The sequence below is a fragment of the Enoplosus armatus genome, chromosome 3 (genome assembly GCF_043641665.1).
Source record: "Enoplosus armatus isolate fEnoArm2 chromosome 3, fEnoArm2.hap1, whole genome shotgun sequence".
NCBI lineage: Eukaryota > Metazoa > Chordata > Actinopteri > Centrarchiformes > Enoplosidae > Enoplosus > Enoplosus armatus.
The window spans coordinates 8079482-8092292 of record NC_092182.1 but is presented as its reverse complement, the minus strand read 5'-3'; the positions used below and the strand labels follow the sequence as shown (position 1 = coordinate 8092292).

The window sequence follows — 12811 nt, the reverse complement described above, 5'->3', positions numbered from 1 at the left end:
GAAGACCCTTTCTGCACAAATCAATTAAAGCTGTAAAAAGTAGCAAGCTGTCTTCATTCTGCCCGATGTGAAAATGCACGGGTGACGGACTGACTGACTTGTTTGTTTTGCCAAATATCGGTCTGCTACCCAAAGGTACTTCAGGTATGCGGATATAAAACACAGCACAACCTTTACATTTCCAAAGCTGGAACTAATGAACGTTTGACATGTTTGCTTGAGGAATGACTTAGTTAACCGAACAGTTAACCGAATATCAAAATTGTTGTTGATATTATAATAATATTATAATAATCGACTAATCGATTCGTTTTGGTACTATAATTCACAATGAATAGTTTTGGTTTGTAGCACTAAGTGGATATTCCGAACACTAAGGCTGATAAGATACACCGCAGTCTATTCGTCAACCCAAAATCATACCCACAGACACTCTGAGTAATTTTGCAATGACTTACGGAGGTACAATGCATTGGAAAGTGTCAAGGAGGCACTTGAGATTTCCTTGTAGTTGATATCTTACTTAAAAACCTAATATTAAGTACTTTACACCACATCAAAAGTAATATGTCCCAATGATTGGGCGTTATATTTTGTGGCTGCCATGCTAAAATGAGGACTGACAGTTCAAATGTCTGATTATCCCCAGAACTTCCTTGATAAAACTGATGAGCGCTTAAGTCATCCGAGTGGTGTTTGTGGATTGTTTTGTGTGTGCGTTAAAGGTTAGGGTGTAGAACAGTCTGGTGGGGGTCTTAAAGTGAGAGGATGTGGGCACCCCATAGCTCTACGGGGGTCGAAGACTCGAGCGAGACAGGGAGCGAGACCACAGGATTCTTTGAAAACAGGAGATCTCGGGGGGCTTCAGAGCTGCTCTTTACACATCGCTGAGCTGTCAAGCCTTTGTTGGTCTCTCTGCTCCGACGCTTTAAGTCAAAAGCTGCCGCTCATTTCATTTTTCTACTCCTCTGCCAATTTTGTTTAGTATTTTAGGAGGTTCAGGAGTTTGTTTGGTTCTCATTAGGAGTGCTTTAAACAAGTACTATTGTTGAGACCTCATTCAGAAGCTTTTCATCTTACAGCCTCTACAGGACTTCTAGAGCAGACAGTATCGACTGTTCTGTCACTTCTTTCAGTCACATTTTACTTTACTATCAACACTGGTACCTTGAACAGTAATCAAGCTGACATCTAAGTCTTTTTAACTATTATTCAACACACTGGCAAGCTGTTTCTTGCATTTTTTGATTACACTACTTTGGCTTGAATGCTGTGTTCTCCTGTTCCAGGAAATCTACAGTAGTCATTTTCACTCTTCAGTCTAGTCAGTCTTTCATGGATATTTAATCTTCAGGTCAGTTTGAGCATGTTTTGGCAGGTTTTTAATGACGCCTGCATAAAGAGGAGTTCCGTAAATATTAGACTGTTGTGTTAGTCCTGCAAACATAAATCCCTTTTTCGAGAAAAGTAGTTTTTTAACAAAGCCAAACTAGCCCACTGTTCTAACTCATAAAGCTGCCTACGCTAGAAATTTGCATTTCACTAGCTGATAATGTTTTGCTTTGGTCCACAAGGCACCTAGTTGATATTCAAAGAAAATAGAACTCAGAGCTGTGTGAGTAGAGTAGGTGTGGCAGGAGGTAGGAACAGGTACGATGCGCCAAAAAGATCAACAGAGGTTCGTTGAGTATTTAGACTAGTTATAATGAGACTATGTTACACTATTTTAGAATCTTAAGGACCTATTTAAAACAACTATGATGTTTTGAGTGGTCAAGAGGATGGTTGGAAATTGGATTTAATTGCAACAACTTTACTTTGCCTCTTTTCAGTCTCCTTTACGGACCATGAACTGCCTTTGTTCAGTTCATCACAGACTGCATCTGAATATGAAGTCTGAACATGAAGTTTGTAAAGTGCTGTCCCCCTTTGAACTTGCACCTGTCTGACCCCAAACACTTTGTGTTGTTTGGATGTGCAAATACATCCATAACACATGCACATGCAGACAATGCACAGTAGACGGAGGAAATCTCTCAGCGCTCTTCTGTTTTTTTGTTTTTATGTGCTGCAGTGTGCAGGCTCAGAATTCGATATATTTTCATTGTTCCATTATAGTCGACATGCGTGAACCTCTTCTTTCAGCCTATGAGCCTCTGAGTGAAAGCACACAGAACTTCAAAAGAAATGAAATGACTGAGCTTCTACCATTTGTGGGATTTTATTTGCTTTACTGATGCTCTGAATGAAGCTCAACAGCGCCAACCACAGGCTGCTAAAGGGATCACAGTCTATCAAATCCTTGCCAGAAGCACAGATGCATAATCAAACATAATTTAACTTATTGACGTGCGCAGAGGTCAAGAGGATTTCTTGATCATTTCAAATGATAGGCAAGTAAAATAAGAGGTCTTCAATAGTACACCCAACAATTAATAACAATGTGCGAATGAATTCAATCAAAGACATCATTAAGTGTCGTAGTGAAAAATAAAGCTATTATAGTTGTGGATACGTATGAGAAACCCCTCCAAACACTCCCAAATAAGAGGACTTCATTCAGTCCTTAAAAACACAAAATGACCAAACATGGCTAGCCAGCTAGCACACCTATGGAGAACACTTTTGGGCAGTCAGAGCAGATAGTGAAAACTGCTTTGTTAAGGCTATAAAGATTACTTTAATATACACAGTTCTTGAGATTTTCAATGTCATGTTCTTGATGACTTCACGTTTTGCCTACATGTCAGCAGCTCAAAAGACAAGAGAGTTAAACTGGGTCTTTTGAGTTTAACAGCCCAGGATGGAGTCGTCCCACAGCTTCTCCTCCTCTGTCCTGGTGTCTACTTTCTCTTTCGTTTTCTTCTTGTCTTTCCTGTATTTGGGTCTGGCTGGCTCATCCTGTCCACCGTCCCCCTGCTCGACATTCATTTCAGCCTGAATATGCACTTCAGTCTCTTTTCTATTGTCTATCATGTCCTCTGGAATTAAATTGTCCATCACCCTTTCCCCTCTTTCCGCCTCACAGTCCTCTTCCCGGGATTTCTTTTCTCGTCTCCTCCGCTTGCCATGATTTTTTCGCTTCTTTTGCCTTTGCTCTTCCTCTGACTCTCCAGAGTCCCCTCTTCTCCTGTCCCCCGACTCATTATCTCTTTCCCTCCTCCGTCGCTTCCTCCTCTTCTCCTCCTTGTCTGAGTCCTCATCTCTCGCCCTCCTGTCTCTCTCCCTCCTTGATCTTCCAATCCTCCTCTTTTCTCTGCGCCCGTATTCACTGTCATCACTGTCACTTGTGCTGCTGCTATAGGAGGACGAATACGAGGAGGAGTAAGACGATGAGGTAATATACGAGGAGGAGCTCGACTGCTTTCTGCGCCTCCTTCTCTTTATGGGACGACCAGGGAACAGTGGAGAGTCTGAGCCTGGGAGGACTGGAGGAGGGCAGTTATAATCCCAGCCATGGCATGGCCGAGGAGGGCCCTGAAATGGAGGACGCCACCCTTCAACTGGGTTGTAACAACCAAGGCGGGAGTGATGAGGAGGGTTAGAGATGGGAGGGAAGCTTGGCATAGGTTTGTTCAGTTCTACGATATCCCCCTTGCTTAATACTTCCTCTTCTTCATCTTCATCACCCTCATTTTGTGTGTCACCTGGAGGGAGCACTTGATTGGCCTTGGGGGTGATTCCACGAGCCTTCTGAACCTGAATGTAATCCGACAGTTCATCTGCAAATGTGCTGTACACTTTTTGTTGGGATTTGCACAGGTCAGTGACCTTCTTCTCCCTGGTCAAGAACATGGAAACAGGAATTACGTTGCTATTCAATTGAGTAATAAATGTTGATGTCAAATTGACATTCTTTTTACCACGAGAGCAGAAAAACAAAAGATGGTTTTGTAATACCATCAGCTTATCAAGGTTAACTTAACATGTCAAACACTCCCTACTTGCATCCAGCACACACAGAGCAACATGACCAACCAACGGGGTTGTATGATAAAAGCAGAGGTAGTTCACATACTAAATACCTTTTGACCTTCAAGGTCTTCATCATCAAACATTCATCATCACATGAATCTTGCAATATTCAGTGAGTTTTCCTTCTTATACTTTTCTTGTCCCATATCCTGCTGGGGTTGGTTGTGCACACTACATGTATTTATGTAAAGGAGGTACATAAGACGGCCATGGGACACAATTAATGCGTGAGCTGAAAACCAAAACATGAGCTAAAAGCTGCACAGAGCTGCAGAGGTTAGGTGATAATACTCAGTGTAGCAGAGATTAAATTTAAATGCAGTATAAATTATGACACAATGACAGTGGTGTACTTGTCAGAAAATTCTTACCTAATCAGGTGTTTGTTTCCCTGCATGTGGGCCTGGTACATCTCCACAGAGTTAAATTGCACACTACACATTTGACACATCAGGGAGTTGGCTGTAGACAACAGGAAGTGGGTGAGATTGGAAAGGAGGGAAAATAATGGCTTTTAAGCACTCAGATATAAAGCTCCCTTTGCTTTCTTCTAATTCTAGTCAGTTTCAAACTCACGTCAAAATAATAGTATTTGTTAAATATCACTTTTGTATTTGGGGGTTTCCAGGCCGTCTCTACAAAGAGACGTCATACAGCCTACAACTGAAAGTGAAAATCAAGAAAACGTTGCATGAGACCTGAAGTTAACATTTTGTGTTACACCTACTTGCTAATCTCCTACCTATCTCAAATTGTTATTTTTTTTATTTTCTTCATTGTTAGTACTGGGCTTTCATGCTGTTGCCAGCTTCTACTGATTGTATTTGTCACCTTGCATCTTAGATAGACTTGACACTGGCAGATAGATTATGTCTAACAGAGGACAAATGTGCCTCAAGAAATATTTTTCTTCGCATCAATATTGCCTCTTAAAATACACTCAATATCGCAATGTGCAACTGTGCAATTTTACTATAATTCTTGGGGGGTGCGATGCCCTTTGTATTATACTGCTGTGCTGAGAGGCAGGACCTGTGTTACCTTGTTGCACGTCGTCACCAAGCTCTTTGAGCAGGTCCTGTCTGGCCTGATTCCTCTGGTGTTTACGTCCATTGTAGTGCTGCAAAGCCATTTGGGGATTGTTGAAGGAGGCAGCACACAGGGCACAGTACTTGTCAGGGTCCTTCAGATCAACCTCTGTGCTGGGGGTAGTTGTGGTGGCCGTTGGGTCCAGAAGGGGCTCAGTACCACCCTCTGGAGCTGATTTCTGGTCAGCATTAGCAGAATCCAGAGTCACACTTGGTAAAGTGCGCACCTCTGTGTACCTGTCTATACCTGCAACAAGAAATGATTGATTTAAGTTAATTTGCGTTTGACCTTCTGAACTCAAGCAGAACCTGAGCAGATAGTTGAGTCATACTGTCAACACAGTTCACTGTTTCTCACTATAATTCTTTTCCATTACACAACCCACACTTGCCTGGGGGCTGAAGACCTTGTTTACGAAGATTTTTTGTATGGACTTTGCCTTCATAGTGTGATCTTGCCACCACGTGGGAACTAAAGACCATGTTACACAGCTCACAGAAATGGTCCTTATCAGTAGTCATGGTCTGCTGCAAAAAACAGGAACAAGACAGGCTTGTCAAGAGACAGATATTTGATCCCAGACATAGTACGGAAACTGATCAGTGAATAAGTAAGAAAATAAGGAAGATGTCTTAGGTAATCTCAAGTTCTACCACATCTTTTTAATATACTCTCCACTGCGAGTTATGGTTGTTTGTATTAAGTTCAAAATGTTCATGTTGGCACTAGCGTTTGGGACCTCACTCTAACACCTCCCCCTACGTGATCATATTCTATTGAGAAGGACATTAGGGCACTAAAGCTATGGCCCTTAGACGCCTTACTGTTAGATGCTTGTAGCATTATGGTTTATGTTCATTCCTCGTTACACTCGTTGTTCAACGTTACAGATTAAGATTGCACCTAAATGTGTAAAGAGAAAAATCTCTGAATGAGCGCTAACCTGGGGTCCTGTGAACTCTTTGTTCATCTTCTCAGCTCTCTTGGCCTGCAGGTACACCCTCAGCTTCTGAGCATGTTTCTTGCCCTGCAGCAGGGGGACACGGTAGACATAATTATAAAGGATCCGACCTTGTGAGGTAAATAAAACTGCACCACAGTTCCATGACTAGTCCTTGGAAAGTAGCACACACCTCATAGTGGGACAGCCGCTGAGATTCAAAGAGCAGCACAGCCTCACACACATGGCAGTAGTCGTCAGTGAGGAGACCCTTCAGTAGCTCCTCTTCACTCTTGTCTCCTGTGTGGCAGAATATACTGTCACCGTTACAATTAAGCAACAGTGAATCCAGTGGAAGACTATTTAAGCATAATAAACAAATAACAGGCTATTAGTATATATTAATATACTGATTAGTATATTACGTTCATTTGGGAGATACTTTTGTCCAAAGCAACTTACATTTTCTCACAGAAAAAAAAGTTAAAACTTTTTTATGTTGGCTATATGTAAAATACAAACCTATAATCGATAATACATAACTACAGCTCTGTGCAAGAGCTACACTACACATTCCGTTTTTGTAGTCTGCACAGCACAAGACGATAAAAATAGTTTTTCCTTTAACACTTACTGTAACAACTTCCTGTAAACTTTTATTTTATTTTATTTTTTTAAATATACAGTAAGTGCCGAGAACAGGTGTAGGCCGTCTTTGAGGACATTTATAAATTCTACTGAATTCCACTTATTCAAGATGCACCCACCCCCTTCAACTGTATTTAAAGCAAGACTTTATCCATTATATAACATTATATATCATTTATCAAAAGGATTCTTTGGGACAGCAGTAAAATAGGAGGTTCCTTCCATCATTACATTTCACAAAATCCCTAAATTGCAGTAAGAATTGCTACTTGGACTATTCCCACTCAACACTAACCTCTTACAGTACTATGTGGAAATATCTCTACAGTAAACACTTTTAACATACACTGCTACCATGTGAGAAAATCGTGGTTTCATGCTTGACTGCGTTCATTCTGCTTGTTCGATGTCAGCTACATATTCATTTTCCCTGCACTTCTGCATTCATGCAACCTTTGATTGCAGTAAGGGGTCAGCCAGTTTGTCCTTATGGCATCAATTAAGTATATCATGATCTGCTCATTTTCATTTGAAACACGATTATTAAGCACTCAAAAATTCAAAACACCTTACAACCACACTGTGGATGAGCATTATTCATAATAGTTCAGCTGTGGGGGCTAGGATTTGGTTATGTGCCCAAACTGTGAAGTGTGAGTTTCATTTGTAGAGATTCTATTAAAATGACGTCAATAAATAGGAACTCAGGTATTATTGTGAAAATCAATGTTTACATGCTCACAGCCAATAATTAATACATGTTGAAAATTGAAAAATGACATGGTTTGTTGTGTGGTTTGATTCGGTATACTGTATTGAGCTAATCATAGGACATGACTGATGAATATGCTTTTATGGCTGGTGGTGACTGAGACTGAAAATGTGTGACTAGAGCTGAAAGATTGATTGATTAATCAATTAGACAGTCGACAAAAAAATATTGGTTTTCAATAACTTAAAAAAATATTGTTAATTCAATATTATGTGGATCAATTGTCACTGATAAATCATTGACCAAGTTATAAAAAAATAACTGCTATATTAATCAATACCGAAAATGACCATCAAGTGCAAAACTGAGGTTAAGAAAAATAAGGCATTGGAATTAAGGACTATAGGATACTTTCAAAATGTCTTGTGTCTCAATACTGATAGTGTACATAGTGTACTGGCAGAATATCACCCACCAACTTACTTAACTCCAAGGTAATGCAATAAGACAATTAGTAACTAAAATACAGCATTTCCCTCTGTATCTATGTAAAATAATACCTACAGCTCAATTGTTCTAAGGACTGCCATGGGTAAAACAATATATACACACTTTGATAGATACTGCCCGAAATACCCATGTCTGCTGATACATTGCAAATATTGTACTTACCAAATGATAATCACAGTAGCAGTTAACAAGAGAACAGAGATTGTAGGTACTGTATCTCAAAGTATGTGTACAATGTTTGAATAGGAGAAAATATTTTCTGCTCACACCCTTGTCTTTTTGTATTCTACTGATGAGCGAGGGACAGATGGCACATTTTTTTTTAGGTCAGACTGAATGACACTTTAGCTGGTGAGGTCTCAGATCCTTCAGAGAATACTAGCTACATATTTAGATTGTACAGGTTTGCCAAGTGTTTTGCTTTGTTGCAGTAAACTGCATTGACTGATTCACTAAGTGTTGACGAAGCTGTCAAATATTGCCAGAGAGAGGATAAAATAATGTCACCAACAAAATGGTATTATTTGGCAGCCTCCGCTACTAAAAGAACATGTTAGCTTCCCAACCAGCTCACCTTAACCACTGGTGTGTGGCTAATTTAAACGGCCAATAGGCTGTTTGGGTCAGGGATTGAGTTTGCAAACAGTCGCTGGCAAGACAATTAACGTTAGCAACTGGCCAACCACTTCCGGACCTGGGAAATCGAGCAACCACTTAACTTTGTATGGCTTCACGATCAGGCTGGTCTAAGAATTACAGGGCGTTTTGGTGGGCGATTACCTGTTACGAGTCATGTACGCACGGACCGGTATAAAACATTGAGCCACTCCTAAAGTTACACAGTTGACATTAGCGTATTTATCTAAGGAGCTAGCTCATTCGATTGTTGAGCTGGCTAGCCAGTTAGCTAAACAGCTAACGGTGGCTCGGCAGGTAACGCCAGGACGCCATACGGCTGAATTTTCACGTTCTAGACAAAACTCACCTTCAACCTGGGTACTATCTATTTTAGTGTTTATTACTTTGTCAGCATCTGTGAGAGAAGCCGCGTTAGGGGTACTAGTAGTGTTATTTTGAGCGTCTGACTCCGCAAGCAGCGGAGTACAGACATTTCTGTCGTCCATCTTTTTCCCTAGTTGTTTGGTGCATGCGCAGTAACGTCCTAGTACTAATGGCGTTTGCTTTGACGGAGATTCCATAAATTTATTGGGCTACTCTATGTATTTCAAATAGTTTTGATTTCATGTGATGTACCTCAAACCTTCATATTTTCAAACTAGTGAATACAGTGTTGAAAGTTTTGTAAATGTTTAGAATTTTACAATTTTAAAACTTTGTTGTTGAACTGTGGTCTCCCCATGAAAAATCGAATTGAAAAAATATCAAAATATATATTAGATAAAAGACAAATAAATTAAATTAAATTAAATTAAAACTAAAAAAAAACAAAAACATCTTTTTTCTTACAATTTCCGGTGTATTTTATTTGAGTTTTTATCTATGGGTTTTTATTTGTTCTATTCAAGCATCCCAGTAAGCCATGACAGGGAGCCAGCATGCACAATGCCAGGACCCTGAAACCGAAACAGCTAAATGGAATTCAGCCGTCATGAATTTTATTTTTTGCTATTTCTACAACATCTAAGGTTCACACTACAAGCCATAGACAACCAAAAATGAAAAAAAACATTCATATCAAAATAGATACTTTATTACAGGACATGATAACTTCAACATTTGTTTGCCACAGGGAAAATCCATGTAATGCTGGAAAACAAATTTACAGACAAATATAACAAATAGGCAAGATCATGGATCAACATAAAGTTGTTTCACGTCAAGATGAGAACACTGAATAAGAAGGTCACTCAGTAGAAAAGTAATGTAGGGTGGAAAGCTGTCACTTTCTCTTCTGGAGCTCTCTGGCTAAGGCATCCAACTGTGAAGAGTGACACAGTATAACACGAGAATCAGACACACTATACTCAGTACACTTAATGTGCAGCTATAGTTCAATGTTTGGCATAATGTCAATAGGGTGGCATCTGTGCATGTGTTTGTGAGCAAACACATTCTTGTAAAGATAAAAAGACAAACATGGTACTTTCGCCAGAGATTCCCTGTAGAGTAGATGATGTGATTAGATTACCTTGTTGCAAATGTGTATACTAATATAATAGCTGAGTTACAATGGTCATATTAACACCACTGGTGTGTTAATCAGATTTGTATTTTCTAAATAAGGCATTAACTATTGATCAGCTAATGACTTCATTACCATAACTGGTTAATAAATCCCTTTGATTACAGTGGGACATTAGGCATCTCAGATGCCTTTCATGTCTGGGTTTATACAACCAGCATCCATACAGCACTGGATCGGGTGCCTTTAGTTCACTTACAAGAATGTTTCTCAGAATATTCCTCCTCTGGGGTCTCAAGTAGCTGCATTCTCCTGCCTCACACAGCTTAATCTCCTCTGAAATCTGAGAAACAGAGAGATTTGGAGCATGAGACAAGAGTAAAGAGGTAAATAATACCTTCATTCTCAACAGGAAATGCTCAGTGAATGAGAAAACTATGCACACACTGGCAAACACAAACACTGATCCCGACCTCTGACGTGCCAAAAGAGTCCAGCTCCCTCTTGCCTCCGGGGTACCAACCATGGGACCAGTGCTGGGCGTTGGACAGCTGAGCCCCCACACATAGAAGCAGCCCAAGCAGCAAAATCAGCCGAGAGACACACATGATATTCTCACCTAAAGGCAAAGATGGACTCTCAATTAGCTCTGACTATAAGTACTATACACTATAAATTGATGTAAATTCTACTTCCCATCAGTTGAAATTTGGAACAGTTTTTGTGTAGCAGAAAGTTTAAAAAATACATTTGAAAAGGCCTCCTTGATGTAGCTTTTCCTGCAATAAAAACTCAACAGACTGGACCATACTGTATATAGAGTAGAGGTGGTTGTCACCACAATTCTAATATCAAGACACTCAGGCTAAGACACAATAATGCTATGGGTTTTAATATTTGGCCTGAATTATTTTACCGTCATTTTGCTGAATAATCTTTTTTTTTTCTCATTTGACTGCAGTAAACATGTAAAATATAATTATACCATAATAATAATAATAACATTCTTTTAAAGCCAACATTCACTGATATTTGTTCTAATATTAACAATGCATATTTTAAACAGTACAGTAAAGCTATGTAGAAGTGTAAGTAAATGTCCTTACCTTAGTCTCAAGACTCACAACTTTATCACTACAGGTGTACTTCAGGGTCCCGCCAGAAGCTCACTCTGCTTGCCCTGCAGAGCGATATCTCACAGTTTCACAAGTAAATTACTGTAGAGATTCTCCTCCTCCTCAATATATATACCAGTCTAAAAGGCTCCCCTCCCAACGCACATCTCCATTATCATTCCCTAATTGCCCCACCCATCACTGACCCCTTTGGTCCCCTTTGTTCCCAGTGGTGAAATGAACAGTCCCTGGGGGACAAGAGGTCCAGAAGACATGGCCAATTCCAATTATCACCTGCAAACAGCACTGACACCCCTGGGATGATCATCAGCATCACCCATATCCATTTCCAAATACTGTCCCTCTGGCTGAATAACAGATTTAAGTCATTCAATTGACAGATTAATGACAAACAGTATCATTCATTAATACTTTTTCAAGTACACTGCAGCACACAGACTTAAGAAAACATCTTAAAAATGGAAAACGTCTGAAAAGTGCTCCTCACTGCATATATTCTATAGAGTGGAAGTAGAGTTTTGGAGAAGCTTCATATTGTATCTTAAATGTGTCAATGGCTCCTATAGTTTCTGGCTTCTATAGTCTGCCGACAATTATCTTTGACTAATAATAGTATTTAACTGTATTTCTCAGATCAAACAACAGTGGGTCCTTGTCAGAAGGTAAAAGTTCCCATTTCCTCTCTTTAATGACCTGATTTGACCACACTGACCCGTCACGTCCTCCCTCTAACCCGGATGACCCCTCAGTCAGGGGAAACACAGGGTCATCTGATGACAAGGGGAACAAACACTGTGGCTTCCTGATGACATCCGTCTCAATTACAGGAGGAAAGGTATTTGCTTTTCAGAACCAGTTCTTACACAGGAAGTGACTCAGTTCATCTGCCAGCTTGAGGGTTGTGACACAGGACTGTTTGGAGCACGGGATTGGTTGAAGCAAGATGACTCCAAGATGTGTGACTGATGAGACATGATCCCTGTTTCCAGACTCACCTGTCAATGTGACACCACATCCTCCCCTTCTCAGAAATCTGTGAATGAACAAATTTAACATACTGTATACTGATGGGGGGGGGGGGGTATATTGTTATATTGTTATCTTATTAATGTTTATATGCAAATCGTGTTGATAGTGCAGCTCAGGTCTGACCATTTTATTTTGTCCTGAGTTTTGACAGCATTAATACACTATTATAGTGTATGTATAACCTTTTACTGTCAAGCTCATTCAAAAAATGTTTTTTAGCTGAGTTAATGCATGAAAGAAACCAGCAGATCAAAGTTTTTCCTACTCCTCGATCACTCCGATTTATCACTGCAGTTTCATAAAGTTTAAGGACTCACAAGAGACAGATTTTTTTTTAAAAAGTGGTCAAACTTGAAGCACCAGATGCAGAGATATTCAAACTTTGAGTTTCTGGTATGAATCAAGCTCCAGAATCACTGGACCCTTCATTTCCCTTAATGCAACTTGATGCAGTCTTTTCCATAAACCTCCCTGGCTCCTAAATGCTCAATTCTGTCAATTTCTTCACCTTGTAAACACAGACTTTGTGTAAAAGAATTTAAATCTAAAGCCCAAGCTGAGGTAAATAAGCCTGATGATGTCACCAGGGTTATTTTTCCAAACATCCTCCAGAGCCACAGAAGACATCA

General features: G+C 39.9%; 2 protein-coding genes across 2 annotated transcripts; both read right to left on the bottom strand.

Annotated features, from left to right (window-relative positions):
• Nucleotides 1–2208: 2208 nt before the first annotated feature.
• On the bottom strand, nucleotides 2209–8998 carry zmat1 (zinc finger matrin-type 1). The gene is made up of 7 exons (XM_070902941.1): nucleotides 8860–8998; nucleotides 6198–6304; nucleotides 6008–6091; nucleotides 5456–5591; nucleotides 5017–5310; nucleotides 4347–4437; nucleotides 2209–3781 (listed from the first exon to the last, which is right to left on the bottom strand). Exons 1-7 carry the CDS (start codon nucleotides 8996–8998, stop codon nucleotides 2791–2793), a joined length of 1842 nt encoding a protein of 613 aa, XP_070759042.1. The 3' UTR covers nucleotides 2209–2790.
• A 776-nt stretch (nucleotides 8999–9774) lies between these two features.
• gnrh2 (gonadotropin-releasing hormone 2) lies at nucleotides 9775–10625 on the bottom strand. The gene is made up of 3 exons (XM_070902036.1): nucleotides 10491–10625; nucleotides 10277–10360; nucleotides 9775–9813 (listed from the first exon to the last, which is right to left on the bottom strand). The coding sequence occupies exons 1-3, from the start codon at nucleotides 10623–10625 to the stop codon at nucleotides 9775–9777; spliced, it is 258 nt and encodes an 85-aa protein (XP_070758137.1).
• Between the last annotated feature and the right edge of the window lie 2186 nt (nucleotides 10626–12811).

What these genes read in the sequence shown, in the direction of transcription:
- zmat1 (XM_070902941.1), bottom strand. Translation starts at nt 8,998, where the DNA reads ATGGACGACAGAAATGTCTGTACTCCGCTGCTTGCGGAGTCAGACGCT. An exon ending in AAGAGTTCACAGGACCCCAG is followed by an intron (nt 5,592 to 6,007) that starts GTTAGCGCTCAT and finishes TGTTTTTTGCAG; the next exon opens with CAGACCATGACTACTGATAA. An exon ending in GGAAACAAACACCTGATTAG is followed by an intron (nt 3,782 to 4,346) that starts GTAAGAATTTTC and finishes GTTCTTGACCAG; the next exon opens with GGAGAAGAAGGTCACTGACC.
- gnrh2 (XM_070902036.1), bottom strand. Translation starts at nt 10,625, where the DNA reads ATGTGTGTCTCTCGGCTGATTTTGCTGCTTGGGCTGCTTCTATGTGTG. An exon ending in ACTCTTTTGGCACGTCAGAG is followed by an intron (nt 10,361 to 10,490) that starts GTCGGGATCAGT and finishes TCTGTTTCTCAG; the next exon opens with ATTTCAGAGGAGATTAAGCT. An exon ending in ATATTCTGAGAAACATTCTT is followed by an intron (nt 9,814 to 10,276) that starts GTAAGTGAACTA and finishes CACTCTTCACAG; the next exon opens with TTGGATGCCTTAGCCAGAGA.